General features: G+C 37.9%; 2 protein-coding genes across 2 annotated transcripts; both read right to left on the bottom strand.

Annotated features, from left to right (window-relative positions):
* Positions 1 to 42: 42 nt before the first annotated feature.
* Positions 43 to 1,958, bottom strand: jagn1a (jagunal homolog 1a). Its single transcript, XM_067443941.1, has 3 exons — positions 1,755 to 1,958; positions 1,141 to 1,246; positions 43 to 1,034 (listed from the first exon to the last, which is right to left on the bottom strand). The coding sequence occupies exons 2-3, from the start codon at positions 1,227 to 1,229 to the stop codon at positions 572 to 574; spliced, it is 552 nt and encodes a 183-aa protein (XP_067300042.1). The 5' UTR covers positions 1,230 to 1,246; positions 1,755 to 1,958; the 3' UTR covers positions 43 to 571.
* A 4,470-nt stretch (positions 1,959 to 6,428) lies between these two features.
* On the bottom strand, positions 6,429 to 14,514 carry col8a1a (collagen, type VIII, alpha 1a). Its single transcript, XM_067445037.1, has 3 exons — positions 14,412 to 14,514; positions 9,083 to 9,302; positions 6,429 to 8,807 (listed from the first exon to the last, which is right to left on the bottom strand). The coding sequence occupies exons 2-3, from the start codon at positions 9,297 to 9,299 to the stop codon at positions 6,883 to 6,885; spliced, it is 2,142 nt and encodes a 713-aa protein (XP_067301138.1). The 5' UTR covers positions 9,300 to 9,302; positions 14,412 to 14,514; the 3' UTR covers positions 6,429 to 6,882.
* Between the last annotated feature and the right edge of the window lie 2,251 nt (positions 14,515 to 16,765).

The raw sequence follows: 16,765 nt of genomic DNA, 5'->3' as shown, positions 1-16,765 counted from the left end.
TATAATATTACATTTATCTGTTCATTTAAATCAATAAAACTGACTGGAGTTGAACGGATTTATATTATTCAAAGCTGGCAGAAAAAGATGCATTGATTCACTGAGTTGAGTTTACTTTTATGATGTGATATGACTATATAATATAACCTACTATGTTTGGCTTTGTTAGATAACAAAATCAAGCTTAGAAAGATATAGTGAGTATTAAATACATTACAATTAAATATTTAAAGAAATATTTTATTTATAATGAGGTATTCAAATGATGTGAATTGCTCTGTGTTCTTGGACATGGACTATACATCCAGAAGAAGAAAAAATAATTAAACAGAATTCTATGTTTTAAATAACATACGGTTTTAAATAAACATTTACATTGCAAAGTAAACATAAGATAATGCAGATAATTAAGTAAGCTTTGTTGGCTTACACACACACACACACACACACACACACACACACACACACACACACACACAAATATATTAACATTAAAAATAAATGCATGCATTGTAAAGTAACAACTAAGACGGAAAAGAGTGTGGATAAATTAACTTATACAGTAGTGTTTTTATTTCTTCTTCTTCTCTTGTGTTGAGTTGAACCAGGCATCTAGAAGCTTCTTGCTGTAGTAGATTTGCCATGCGTGCACCTGAACAGCAATCACCATGAGTAGATACATCACAGAGACAGCCGAGAAGCCAAATATAAACCGGTAGGCCTTCCCATGTCGGTACAGCTGCTGGGCCAGTGGAAACATTTCCATCGCACCAAAAATCAAGGGTGCCACAGAGAACAAACCAGCGCTGATCATGGAGATCACCAGGTAGCTGATGTTGTTCTTCGGCATGGCCAGGGCTCCAATGAACGTGGGCAGGAGACTCAAAAGGTAGGGATACTCCCACTGATAGGGCATGGCCACCAAGTCATGTGACACCAGATTGAGATGACTAACAGCCACCTGAGCCGCCACCAGTATCCATATGAAGAAATGCACTACGGTGAGCTTCTTTATCTCTGATTTCAATGAAGCACTGAAAGACATTTTCAAAATTCAAATATAGTATTATAATATTCTGATATATAACATTTTATATCAGAAATGTTATATCGCTGTGACAGTGTGAGGGATATAGTTACCTCATTTGATAGTGAGATGCCACTTTCTCTCTGTGTTTAAAATCACTCCCATCAGTCCCTGCAGCTCTTGGGCCAGCACGCGATGCCATGGCCAATTCCAAGATAACTGTAACACCATGTAAATAAATTATCTGCAGGTCAATACATGAAATTTCAGAGTAGCAATTTGCGATTATTACACAGACAGCATCTTTGAATTGAAAAATCCCAAAATGCTTTAATCAAGTAACTTAGCCCGTTTGTAATGCGATATATAAACATAATAACTGGAAAGGACTGTATAGAAATGTAAATATCTCAACATCTGAGCAATCTAACGGACATTTTACATTAAAGCCCCCCAACACTTAAATAAAACAACTAACGCTACATTAACCCAGTAACGTTAGCATACGCTAAGCTAACATGAATTCCACGTGATTAGCATGCAATATGAACCATAACAAATATATGTCTATTTGGTAGCTACAGAAATCACAGGGCATTACTCTATTTAAGAATAGGCGCATCTTGCCCCGGCTTCATGATGAAGGATAAATTGACCATTTCAACTGGCAGACTGATATAAAAAAGCTGTTATTTCATGTGATGCGACTTATAATAAAATAACTTACCGTGATTGATGAAATGCGGCCGAGAACAAAAATGACAGGATTAGATGAGGAAGTGTTAACACAAAGGATTTTTATCAATGAAGGCAATAAAATGTTGCTCATGCGCACAAACAGGGAAGAAAAGCATCCGCCCCTCCGTGCGATGTTATTTTGACAGCGCATCACCGTACTGTGCAGAATGCTTTTGCTTGACTCATTAATATTAATAGGTTCTTTGACGTCCATTCAAATTTACAAAAGAGAGAGGAAGTAACAGCTACCATGCTACTTTGCTGGAGACAGGGGGCGCGTCTCAAACAGGTCCCTAGTCTACTAGTCAGGGCACTGATCAGGACATAAGCCAATGGGCTGACTCTCTTATCAGTGCCCCCCGACTACTGAACTCGGGAGATGATTGAGACGCTCCCAGGCTAATGCCTATGGGCTAATGAATATTAATTAGGTCATGTGACTACTAGCCATGTCCAGGGGAGTTTTTCATGGAACGTGAGCATGATAAAAAGAATGTTCATAACCAGGGGCCTGTACCATGAAGCCGGTTTAGCTGACTATCCAGATAAGTTTAAGCTTAGTTTGTGCCAATCCTGGGTTTTAGGTACCATTAAAGTGGTTTGGCTTTTAGCTGTGTTCATCGCCATAGTAACTTATGCTCCACAGCTAACCTGCTCTGGGGCAGGTTATGTTCTGGATAAGAGATCTCAAACTGAAATTGGACCAATCAGCTGTGAGTAAAGTGACAAACCTCTTATTCAATAAAGCCACTCCCCCTGTTTCTGCTCCAAATTAAAGGTCACTACATGGCAAATGTTTTTAAAGACTAAAGCGTCTGGCTTTTAACAATGCTTAATTATAATAATATTAATTTTGACTGATTTAGGTATAATTTATGTAATTATTATCCTTTAATCAATTACACATTTATCATTTTAGTTAATCAATCATTAATAGGCACTTTGTTAAAATTAATACATAAGTCATATAAATAACATCACCTGCATAAAGTCATATGGATAAGCTTTAAAATCAATAAGTAAAACTAGCCTATTAAAAAGAAGCTTACTGAGCTTAAATGTTCAATTTTCTCTATATCAACTAAACTAACTTCATAACTTTTACTTGCATTGACGTATACAATTTTTTTCATAAAGTTGTCCTCTTTCATTCATTTTTTTTATTTTTAATTCTTAATATTTTTAAATCATGCAATATTCTGCAGAAGAGAGAAATTAATCTCACTGATTGTCTCGCGAGAAGTGAATCTCAGTTCCACAGCGTGTGATTGGCTGTTCACTGCTGATGTCACAGCTAAACCCCTGAACTCAGGATCAAAGCCTGGGTTGACAGAGAAAGTTGATGATCAGCATCATGGGACCAACAAAGCCTGAATAGATTAGTTTGGTTTTGTCAACTCGAAACTAATCCTTTAACCCTGAGTTTGTTAAACTACCATCATGGTACAGGCCCCAGGACCATGTTTTTTTGTTGTTGTTTGTTTACTTACTTATTTTGCACAAACAGAATCATTTTTCCCATTGATGACCAAGTTAGCTAAGTTGTATTTTATAGAATACTGCGTTAAAAATGATAATACTGTCATTAATTACTTATACCCTCGTGCCGTTCGACACCTAAGACCTCTGTTCATCTTTGGAACACAAATTAAGATATTTTTGTTGAAATGGCTCAGAAAGGCCTCCATTGGCCATAATGACATTTACTCTCTCAAGACAAAAAAAACAAACAAAAAAAGCATATGCACGTGACGTTACGGTCAGCTGGAGCTACTGCGTTTACGCCCTACTGAGTGCCAAAAAGAGAGGCAGCATTGGTTTACAGCGTGAATGCAGCGAAAACACACAAAAACCAGGCCCGGCGCCAGAGGGGGGTTAGGAGGAGGCTTGTTCACGGACATCACTGTTCTGAACTTGAGATGGACTTGATAATAGCGTGTAATGTTCTCACTCAAACCACTGCCACCTGCTGCTTCTGCCTTTAGAGGGGAAAAAAACTGCCCATACTGCTTGTCTAGGATATGAAATCCTCGTAATGATAACATATTATTAGCGAAAAGGAGCTAGCAAAAGATCCAGTGTGTATCTATTTGCTGCACTCATCAAATGATTAAATTTCCAACATGGTTTTGCTTCGGTGAGTAAAGTAGCCAATCACAAACATGTTTGGCCAATCACAGGTGTTGAATTTGGAATCCACTGACCGCTCGAGTGTTTGTCTATGGAAACTTATGTGTTGCAATATTCAATTTGCAATGCAATATGCAAAATGGCAATGCATTTCAGTATTTAAATTTACATTTTACATACCATGTGTGCAACATTTGGAGCAAAATGATAATTCAAATTGAATAATATTTACATTTTGCTATTTCCTAGTTTTAACATATAATTTAAACATATATTTTAATGCTTTATAAGTTGCAAAATTAAAATGTAAATGTATTACAGAAATATTACATTTGTTTAAAATGCTCAAGCAAAAATATTGTAGCAAAATTATAATTTAAATGATATTTTTCTTAATTGCATTTACACTCCCAGTTTTGCGATTGTATTTTCATTACATGTCCCGCAATGAATGTAGCAAAATTCAATGTGGAATTGAAAATGAAATCCGAGCCGATCAAGTCTCCGCCCCCGCCCTGTCAGTCACCGCATCAAGCGGTGCCAGGTGCTGGAAAAACATGGCGACAGCAGAGCTATTAGAGCGAGGTGTTTACTGCCAGATGAAGAGGAGCAAGAACACGGAAATGATCACTGTTCTGTTAGACCAGTGCGTTCTTAGGACCATAGATATTTATGGTTAGAACATCTTGCAGAGAACGTGCCTTACACGAGCGCGGTCGCGCTGAAGTGAGCTGTGGTTTTCAACAGATTATTTTACTCTCGAAATATTCTTAGACAAGCTGCCCATGATTATTGTTTGCTTTATCAGTATGATTGTATTTTTTCTCTTCTTTTTTACGATTCATTTTGTTGTTTAATTCATAAATTATGTTAATAAAACGATGTGTAGAACGGCTTGGACTTCTGCGCTGACCCCGGTGTGTCCACAAAAGTGCCCGGAAAACTTAGTTTGCCTCCTGCATTGTGCTGCAGCGATCCCCTCCATCTGGTCTTCAGCTGTCATGCCTCGACGACGTCATCAGGACACTGCCGAATTGGTAATATGTAGCAATAGAGGGAATGCACATGAAGTCACCGTCAGCTGGAGCGACTGCAATTACGGCCTCCTGAGTGGCAAAAAGACTGAGAGGCAGCATGGGTTTACAGCTTGAATTCAGCGAAAACACACAAAACCAGGCCCGCCGCCGGGGGGGCTTGTCAACGGACCCATGGACACCCTCTGGCGGCGGGCCTGGTTTTGTGCGTTTTCGCTGCATTCACGCTGTAAACCAATGCTGCCTCTCAGTCTTTTTGCCACTCAGCGGGGGCGTAATCGCAGCTGACGGTGAAGTCACGTGCATTCCCTCTATAGACCATCACTATATAAGTCGTTATTTAGTTTTTATTTTATTTTATGTTTTATCTTCTATTCGCTTTATAAAATGATTGTAGAACCCTTTTATGCGTCTTGAGAGAGGAAATGTCATTGTGACCAATGGAGGCCTTTCTGAGCCATATAGGATATCAACAAAAATATCTTCATTTGTGTTCCAAAGATGAACAAAGGTCTTACGGGTGTTGAACAACACGAGGGTAAGTAATTATAATGACAGAATTTTCGTTTTTGGGTAAACTAACCCTTTAATAATTGCTAGATTGAATTGTATCATTGACAATCACTGTAGTAGCTCAACTCTGCCATTTTTGTTGGAAACTATTATTAACATGTTTTATAACGGCTACTATTAACAGTAAATGAGCAGTAATACATTTAGGTAAAAAGGTTAATTGCAACACATCACATTAGAACAATAATCTTTATATTAGGCTAATGTATTTTCATATGGTAAAAATTATATTAAATTTGATACTTTAGTATTTTTTCACGTATTATAGGCTATGGCATGGTTAGCAAATTCCCCACATGGTAATAATTAGGTGATGGTTTTTAAAAGACATATACATCTGGTACAGTAAATTAATTGACATAGCCTAAACTTATGGATGAAAATCATCTTTATTACAAAATTCAAAGAAAATGTCACCAACAAAGTAAGAGGGCGGTGTGGGGCGGGATGGTAATTGGATTAGACTATTTTAGCACCGTTGTTCAAAGTGACCAACATATAAAACAAAGATTATTACACAATCTGTAGTCCCCCCCCAAAAAAAAAAAATTTCAAGTGACAATTCAATCCAGAGTTGGGTGGAAACAAGGCAAGTGATATGAAATTTGATTTGTGATAGTGATATTTAAATTATTGTGAGAAAAACTGTTGTTTTTATGACAGTTCACTGTGGGAACAGAAGTGGTTTTCAGACAAGTTAGTATTTATAGTTTATAAAATAATCTTTTTTGGGGGAGGGGGTAAAAGCTAGCACACATGGTCTCTCTCTTGCACACACACACACATTCACACATACACATTCATACAAACAAATTTGTAATTTGGCTGCAGTTCACACAGCGCATTTGTTACAATATTAGAAGTGTGCAAAAATTGTACTTTTTTAAATCATTGATAAAGAAAGACAAATATGATGTGATATTTTTTAAAATTTGAATGGCTTTTCTCATCATTTAAAGCGAATACATTACTTATCATGCGTATTTCACAATGACATAAAATATTGTTCTAAACATTATAAAGCATGTATACTCATGTTGGATACCATCAATGAAACAAATACATAAATACATTACAAAAACAATCTTTTTAAAAAGCTGTTTAAATGTGGTGTTGAATTGAAGTTTCTTATTAAAATCTGTGAGAGTCTTTGTGCAGGCTGTATCTTTACAGACACAGTTCTCTGTAATTTAATATTGCATGTACTCATACAGTCTGTAGATTGATATTGTTGGGTTGAACTTAAAAGGGCTGTCTCTGGGTCTTTTTTTCCCTGTGAGAATGTACTTAAAAGTAGTGACATTTTTTTAAGTCATACATTTTAATGTCAGTTCTTTCTTTCCTCTCTCTCCTTCAAATTCTCTCACTTATTTTTGCAATCTACATTGGGTACAGTAAAAAGCCAGAGAAAGAGGAATGGACATACTGTCCTGCATAAAATCCAGCTGCCTGCTCAGATGGTAACTGTAAATAAACTGTGTCTCCTGGTTGTAATGGAATCACAGCACTCCCAGATGCTTGATCTAGGAATCCCTTCTTATACTCATCATATGTATACATAATTGGCTCCCCATTCCTGTAGAGCCCAACCCATACATTGGCAGCCTTGCAATGCACATGGTAGGCAAAGTAGTAGATGCCTGGGAGGTCACAGGTGAACACACCAGTCTGAGGATTGTAATTCTGACGTCCATTATACAGTAGTTTGTCAAACACTATTGGTGTGCCAACTGGAGGGAATGGTGTGGTCATCTTAGCAGTGAAAGCAGGCATCTCCAGACCATTGGCCCCCAACATATCACCCCCACCAGCATACTTCCCTTTCTTGTACCCACTAGTTTTCATACCATCAAGGGCAGGGCCCATCTCAGGAAGAACACCCATCATGTCAGGGGAAGGAGGGGGGCCTGGGGGTCCAGGAGGTCCTGGTGGACCTGGGTTTCCTGGCTGACCTGGGTTTCCATTTGGGCCAGGTGGACCTGCAGGACCAACAGGACCAGGGATACCGGGGCTGCCTTCCCCACGTGGACCAGTTTGACCTGGTGAGCCAACATCTCCCTTTGGCCCGGGAGGTCCAGAAGGCCCAATTGATCCTCCTGGCCCTGGAAGTCCTGGAATACCTTTAGGACCCTGTGGCCCTTCTGGGCCCGGCTGACCAAATTCTCCTTTAAGACCGGGCAGGCCAGATGGACCTGGGGAACCAGGTAGACCATTGCTTCCTGCTTCTCCTTTGGGACCCATGGGTCCTGGTTGCCCTCTTGTTCCAGGTTCTCCATCTTCACCTTGGAGGCCTGGTTGGCCAGGAAATCCCGGAGGACCTGGTTGCCCCATAGGCCCAGGCTCTCCCTTGACTCCTTCTGCACCTCCCTCTCCTTTAAGCCCTGGTGAACCAATTCCACCTGGTGCCCCCACTGGTCCTGGAGGGCCTGGAGGGCCTGTTTGCCCAGGCGGACCTGTCATTCCTGGTTGACCCCCATAACCTTTGTCTCCTTTTGGTCCTGGAGCACCAGGAAGCCCTCCCATCCCTTTATCACCCTTTGGGCCAGGGTATCCAGGTTTGCCAAATCCAGGTAATCCAGGTTTCCCAGGTAAACCCGGTGGTCCTTGTAATCCTTTGTGGCCAGGTGTCCCTGGCTGGCCTGGTAATCCACCTTCTCCTGGACTTCCAATACCAGGGGCCCCTTGTGGTCCTTGTAGGCCCTGTCCACCAGGTGGACCCTCTGGACCTGGCACCCCAGGCTGTCCAGGTTTCCCTGGCTCTCCAGATGGACCTGGTACACCAGGAAGTCCAGGCTTACCCACACCTGGTAATCCTGGCTTGCCTGGGAGCCCAGGTGGCCCAGCTGGCCCTTTGGGCCCTAGTGGGCCTGGTTGTCCAATTCCTCTGTCTCCTTTAGGCCCAGGCAACCCTGGGAGACCAGGAAAACCTTTATGTCCTGGAACTCCTTTACTCCCTGGCTGTCCTGGTAATCCTTGTCCACCAGGCTTTCCTATTCCTGGCAGGCCTGGGGGTCCAGGAGGGCCGGGTGGCCCAGTCATACCTGGTTGTCCCTCTTCACCTCTGGGTCCCTGTTCACCTTGCTGTCCAGGCTGACCAATATCTCCTGGCTTCCCGGGCATACCTGGCATTCCTGGCTTGCCAACTCCAGGGAATCCTGGAGGACCAGGAGGTCCTAGCTTTCCTGGAGGACCTTGTATACCATTCCCTTGGGGCCCAGGAGGTCCTTGGGGCCCAGGTAGACCAGAGGGGCCTTGAGGTCCAGTCTCTCCCTGAGCACCCTGCTCACCTCTAGGAATAGTCTCACCTTTTTAAGCAAAAAGCAGGAAAAGGATTAGTAGGTGAGCCTAATGTACATTAGCACAAGTAAAAAAAACACATATAGTAAACACATTAAAAACAAAAACAAGTTAACCAGAGAATATAGGGACTTCATAAGTAATGTGCAATTTATATTATATACTATATCACCTAATTATAATCACTACCAACCCTGTTTTCTAATTTGAAATAATAACAAACAAATAATAATGTATACCATGTTTACCATATACAATGTGACCATAACTATTGTGCTCATACCTTTGGTATCTTTGCCTTTGTTTAGGTGCATTGGTAGGTCTTTTCTGTAATGTGGATATGACATGTGTGGCATATCCTTTCCCATGCCCATGTGAGGCATCTGTGGTAAGGGTTGGTGCTGTTGAGGATGTGGCTTGTGTCCATAATATGCACCCCCAAAAGCTGATGGCAGTAGAGCCAATTGTATGAAAACTACCAGGAAAGCAGCCATGGCCATGGCCTGTGAAAAAACCCAAAAATCTAAGAATTAATCAGTCATAATCATTGGTCAGTAAAGTCAAATCAATGAATTATCCAATGAAGAAATAAATCAATACAAAAATAATTTAAATGTATCTCTATCCAACAACAATTCAATAAAACATAGTTAGTGAATTAAAATGAAATTACAATTAAAAAGTCAGTAAAGGGGACTAATAATATAAATGTAGCCCTACATATATAGCAAAAGTAGCAACTAATTATATAATCTCTGAGCACAATAATAGGCTTTTTCCTATAAAGGAAGAGTTTGGAATATTCTTTATAATCAATTTCAAAGTTAACCTCACCCATAATTCTACAATGTCATTTTACCTTATTTTAACTTGAATTGAGATTAGAGAACATGACTTTATCATGCAGGCATCTAAATTTAGCCTACTCTTAACTATGACCTTAAAGCTGACTTTTTAACTGTAAAAGCAAAGGACAGGAAGCAAACCCTTTATTGGAATTTCTCACTCCTAAGATTCTTTGGGGATGTTCTCAGTAACTAGAAAGACATTTCCAGCAATTCACCTTTCACACTGCAGGAATCCCAGACAGTAAACAGTGGATGTTCATGTATTTTGTTTTACATTTTCACTTTTTAATTGACATTTTTGTATGTCTCTAGTTAAAAGACCAAATAAGTTTTATAACACTTTATTTTGTTGCTTTAATTTTTATGGAAAAACAACAAAGATTGAATGAAACAAAGATTGCATTAAGATGATCGCAGAGAGACAGAGTTGACCTTTTGGCTTTTTCTCAGGCTGCTGAGAATCACACAGATATGCCATATGCCCTCTAGGTTTTCTGCTCTGTGAAAGAGATATAGTTTTGGCCAAAGACCTAAAGACCATTTAGAATGTGCTGTAGTATCATGTAATGCTGATAATGTCATCCACTACCAAAGCTGTTTAGAAAAACATTAACATTTATATGTGCAGTTAAATATCTAATTAAGGGTAATGTATTATATCAGAAGATTTTACAGTGAAGTTCAGATGGTTCGGCATAACAAATTATTGTTGGCTAAAATGGTATAAATCCACAGCTCCACTGTCCACAGCTGCAGACAGTGAAACACTAACAATAGCAATAATGTGATTGGCAATATACAGAGCTCGAACAACATATTGTCATAATTATATTGGAAAACATTTTCTGTTTACAACATGGCCCCCCAAAAGGCAAAAAAATCAGCAAAAGGTATAGATATTTCAGTGATACCTTAAAGTCATATGAAATCAAAATTCTACTTCTATTTTTTAAATGGAATATTGCAGTATTTATTAGAAATGATTTATCCATGCACATCATTATCATTTTAAAACTCATGCCCTTGAAATCTTTAAAGAGAAACCTCACATAACATCACAGCATAGAAACCATTTAATCAATTCCCAAATCCACAATCACATGGATTTCCTACAGAAGCTGTTTCACTCTGATACATCACAATAGAAAAGAAAAGACTATTGCAACTTCCATTTAATGTAATTTTAATGAATGTATGGCATCTTTTTGTAATACATTGCCATTTAAAGGGTAGGGTTTAGTATGTTTTTTAATTAACATTTTTATTCAGTAAGGGCACATTAAATTGATCAAAAGTGGCAGTTTATAAGATATTTATAATGTTACAAGAGATGTCTGCAAGTGTTTTTTTAATTACTTTTATTCATCAAAGAATTCTGGAAAAAAAGAATCACAGTTTTCTCAGAAATATTAAGCAGCACAATTGTTTTCAGCATTGATAATAATAAGAAATGTTTCTTGAGCACCAAATCAGCATATTAGAATGAGTTCTGAAAGATCACCTGACAGTGACGACTGAGTAATGATGCTGAAAAAAATCAGCTTTGCCATCAGAAATAAACTGTCATTTAAAATCTTTAAAAAAGAAAACTGTACCCTACAATATTACTGTTTTACTGTGTTTTTTATACATTTTTTATTAAAATTTTTTTTTTTAAATGCAGCTTAGTATAAAAGAGACTTAGTATAAAAACATTCAAAAATCCTAAAACATTTTTTAACGGTAGTGTATATTAAATTACAATGTAAACATTGCCTTCCATAATTATGCACTCATTTCATACCTTCTTCAAAATTTTGATCCCAAGCAGCTACATTTAAACCATCCACTTAAACATGACCTCTGACCCTAGTAAGAATAAAAGTCCTCCATGCTATTTGGTGAAATTTTCTTCAAGAAATGAATTGCTTTAGTAAATGAAAGTATGAACACCTCAGCAAATAAGTCTAGTTAAATACTCAAATTTGGCCTCTCACCGAGACACAGATGGCCAACAGTGTTTACAGAAATCCCTTCCTTGCTCTTGTCCGCCTAGTCCCTCATTCTTCCCTTCTGTCTTTTATTTCATTCAGTCTCTCACACCCTTTCCCCCATCTTTACAGAGCAGTGCGTTCACAAAGAAACCCATAAATCATCAATGACAACACTTTTATTCTGGCTTTGAATGGAGGAAAGGGAGGGGGGTGATTCTTTCTGCAAACCAAGTTAGGACTTTAGAGGCTGTGATCCAGTAAAACAATATATTCCAGACTATGATTTGAACTAGTTTGTTAGTATCGATTTTTAATATGGATTTTTCTTAAATAGAAATGTTCATACATGTAATATTGATTTAAGTTTAATGCTTTTGAAATGTAAGAGGAATACGACTGTAGAATACGTATTGTAGCTAAACTGTACATTTGAGTTAATTCATTTATAATTTCCATGTTGAATTATGTCCAGGAACAACTGAATTCTGGGAAATTAGACAGTGTCTATACTAATATGCATGTGTTGTAGCAGACCAGTCAGAGGGTGCTCAAAGAATTCATATACTAGACAACAATGCAAAATGTGGCTTTGTGATGAAACCCTTATTGTATCCTTTTATATATTTTACAATGTAGCAGACGGACTATATTGTCCACAGGGAATAGCTCCCAGCCCACCTGTGGAAAAAAGAAGAAGAAAAAGAAAAAGAAAACCTTTTTGAGGAACAACAAGGTCCTCATTCTCTCTGAGCATCTGTTGGGTTACTTAAGCATTTTAACAGCTGAGCGTTAATAAGAGTGAGAAACACGGCAAGGGTCTGCTAACCTCAAAGTGCATGTGTGGGGAAAGAGGAAGTGAAGAATGTCAGTAGGAAAGATTCCTATCTATCTATCTATCTATCTATCTATCTATCTATCTATCTATCTATCTGTCTTTCTGTCTATCTGTCTATCTGTCTATCTATCTATCTATCTATCTATCTATCTATCTATCTATCTATCTATCTATCTATCTATCTATCTATCTATCTATCTAGCCTATATTTAGTTCTGTTTAATCCATTTATTGACAATATAGATACTCCCCTGACCCTGATACATTCAAATGTTCTATATAATTATGTTTTAATCGGATCACCAAAGCAACACTTTTCAATATAAATCAACGGAGCAAATCAGTCAGTTCCATATAGGCCACAGCGAAAATGATCGTTATAATGACAGATAATCATTTGATCTATTATCCACATCCAAAGTTTCACGTTATGAGATGATGATATCCGTCTTTAATCTGGATTGTATCGATATCTTGGATACATTTGAAAGTTTCTTTAGACAGGTTGTCTCACGAGCAGGTTTGATGACGCGCTAAAGCGATACTGAAATCTGATTGGCTTGAATGCTTACCTTTGACGCAAGGAAAAAAGACGCAAATTTATTTTTTACTAGGCCTACTAGTATTTGTAATAGTTACTAGTATTTTTAAAAGTGAGGGATGAAAGAAAGAAAAAGAAAGAAAGAAAGAAAGAAAGAAAGAAAGAAAGAAAGAAAGAAAGAAAGAAAGAAAGAAAGAAAGAAAGAAAGAAAGAAAGAAAGATTAGTTTGTATAAAGAGGCATTTTTTTTCCATTTCAGCCACATTTAGATGGAATTTAATATGCATTCTGATCTGTCGGTTTACTAATAAGAAGAAACTTTATGCTGGCAGACTCCTCTAACATTCATGTAGCTATTAAACTACTGACATAATGAGTGCCAACACACACACGCGCGCACACACACACACACACACACACACACACACACACACACACACACACACACACACACACACACACACACACACACACACACACAAATACTACACTAAGTAGGCTAGCCTACGTATGGCCATATATCTGCTGAATATAATCTGCCGTTATTGCAACTTCAAAAGTCTCACTAATAGAAATGTCCAGAAGTGGCATAGCCTAAATCACTCACTGCACTTGTGTGTGCTGAAACATTTAGATTGACAATCACATAATTAATTTCTGCAAATGTATATTGAAACAATGGCACAAGTCACATCCCATTGTGCACCTAATGGATGTCTGCTTTGTATTCCTCTCCCAGCTGGAAGTTGAACTAACAGTCCACTATCAGGTATACGCTATCACACATGCATGTAAAGACACCATATATATCTGCCACCAGGAGGGGGAGCTATCACATGAACCTAGAAACTGCCCACCAACATGCTTCTGCTCAGTATTTCTGAATAAAATTGAACAGACAATAAAATATGCACATCAAGATGACTCCAAAGTACAACTATTCACATTTATGAATGGTTTACTCTTTATAAACCACCCAAATTATTATTATTATAAATTATTAATTACAAGCTAGTGCACGTTTGCTTTATATGCATCACATTTCTGCTGTACAATTCATTAATCTTAAATTCATCTTAATTGGTCACACAGATAAGAGATGAGATAAGAGCCCAAAGAAACATCCTGACACGCAAATTCACATATTTGCCGGTTACAATCCAGGGCAGCTTCTAATAAAGTTTTTTTGTGTTTTTCAACACACTCCCTCAAACACTGATATAGAATTAGGCTAAAAATGGGAGGAAACAATCAACCTGTGTTATCTATACTCATTAAACAACCATCCCCCTTTTCATTGGATCAAAAATGCTTTACTTTCACATAAGTTTTCACAGGGTACACCAATAAGAACTAATAAACTAATTACAGACTAATGAAATGATGAACATAGCCTATTGAAGGGTATTGTCTTACCTTTCCTTTGAACGGCCGTATAAGGAGATAATCTCAAGGATTCTCAGGCTCACACTCAGAAAGACCCTGAAACACACACCTTGACCAACTGACCAATGCAAACTGGACTTAAACAAGAAACAGTCTGCAGACGACAACCTTTTATTCACAGCAGGGTGGAGTCAGGGAGCAGGGGAGGGAGAAGAGAGGCCGATGGAGAGAAAGATTGCTACAGTATGGATGAACATGTGACAGTATAAAGGTGTAGTGTTTTCAGGATAGACATTGAGATTTGTTTGATTTTCCAAAATCGCTGTCTAGTGATGACAGCTACACCCTTACTGTGCTACAAGATGTCAATAGCCTTTCCTGTTCACTGATTAGTCACCGCATTCTCAAGGGCTGCACTGTTAGATGTCCAATTTGAGAGTAAAATTCATATATAAAATTCCATATATTTCAGTTATAATTAAACTTGAATAATTAAACATACAATTTTTTTTTATTTTTTTTTACATATAATAATATTAGGGTTGGTAATGTTTTTGGAAAAAAAGTAGTGTTATCAAAAATACAGTAAAAGCAGCATTATTGTGAAATGTTACTACACTTGATTTGTTTGATGGAAAAACAGAACTGAATACATTCAGTGTCACATGATTCTTCAGAAATAATTCTAAAATGCTGATTTAGTGCTCAAAAATATTTGTTATTATCAATGTTGAAACAGTTTCTGCTTTTGTGGAAACTGCGATACCTTTTCCCCATTTCTTTTCAACAATTTACTGTAGGTGTTGTTACTGACACTCTTCTTCAATGTCTTTGGTGAGTAAAAATATATAGACACATTATTATTTTATTCTTAATAACATTTAAATGGCTTAACAGCATATGATTTAATGTGCTGTAATAAAGAAAATAAGGAAATGGTTTCATATTATTATGGTTCATTATTAAAAATGAATATTGGACTTGAGCCGTATGCGAGCTCAAATGAACTGAGCTCATTAGTGTAGATATGAGATCTGAAAGTTTGGGACGTAACGTCACAAGCATATTAGTTGGAGAAGAGGAGTATAGGGTCGCCATGGGGACAGGTACAATCAGTGTATTTAGCCTTTGGTAATCATTGTGGGAAACAGGCTGATATTGCCCTCAGCCCTGTGTTAATGAACAGTCAATTACGGTGCTATGAGGAATGAAGTGGGGGTGGAGTGTGTCCACTGTGACGCCACCATGTGAACCTAAATGGTTTTCTAAGCCTTTGCCTGTTGTACCAAAATCGACTGTAATTGCTCACTCAGTATTTCGTTCATGCCTGCATTTCCATTCATTCAGTGCCTTGAATGGGTTCGACTAACACATCATTAACCTTTGCAATGACAGCTGTTTACAAACCCATAGGGAAATGTGTTATGAATTTGTGCACGTGCAGTAGATCAGAAACATTCATACAGATCATTTAGAGTCATTAAATGGTGCGTTCTGTTCAAGTGGATAATTTTCAAAATTCAAATCTTGCGTTAGCCCTATTGCAGGCCTGGTGTCAGGGCTTAAATTAAGTCAGGAGTTAAACTAGGAGATTATAGCTTTTATAAACATATCTTATAAAACGCCACTACTGGTGTCCATCTTGAGAAAAAACAATGACACTAATATATTTTAAGATTTTAAGCAAGTTGCTTTCGGTTAAGGTGGCTCAAACATTCACTTTAGGGATGATATGCTTAAACCTTGTCTCTGAAATTGGGAATTAAAGTTTGATCAAAATCACTATAATAGGACCCTAAGGATAGGGCTCTCACCAGTACTCTGCACATTCGCACACTTTTTTAGGCACAAAAGACACAAAACTCAATTAGCTGTGAGCATATTTGCTAATCACACACACTGTCCTGGCATCTGTTTCACGGTTTGCCCACAGGAAAGAAAGAAAAAAAGTTTCAGAAAAAGCAAGAATATCGACATGAACAAGATTAAGCCTCTCAGAAGTCTTTAAATGTTCTTGTTAGCACTATCCCTTACTGCTCTCACTGTAGCCTGTGGCCTTTCAATGCATCATGACTGAATTAAGAACATAGTTTTCTGGCAAGAGTACAGGCTATTTGTCACATCTTTCAAATAAGATGTCTGTACACTGTAAAAAAAAAATCCAACTCGCAAAAATTATAACTGTTAACTGTTAGTTAACTGGACAATTAAATGCAAAGAAGGTTGGCTTAACCAGCGAAAAGAAGTTGATTCAACAATCGTTGGACAAACCTAGTAACTGTAAATTAGATTTGTAAATGCAAGTTAACAAACAAGTTGCAACAAGTTAACAATGCATTCTGGGTGCATCGTGCAAAACTCATCCATGCTCCCAGAATGCATTG

The sequence above is a fragment of the Pseudorasbora parva genome, chromosome 5 (assembly GCF_024679245.1).
Source record: "Pseudorasbora parva isolate DD20220531a chromosome 5, ASM2467924v1, whole genome shotgun sequence".
Lineage (NCBI taxonomy): Eukaryota > Metazoa > Chordata > Actinopteri > Cypriniformes > Gobionidae > Pseudorasbora > Pseudorasbora parva.
Note: the sequence above shows the minus strand (reverse complement) of the source record. Positions and strands in the feature narration are given on the sequence as shown.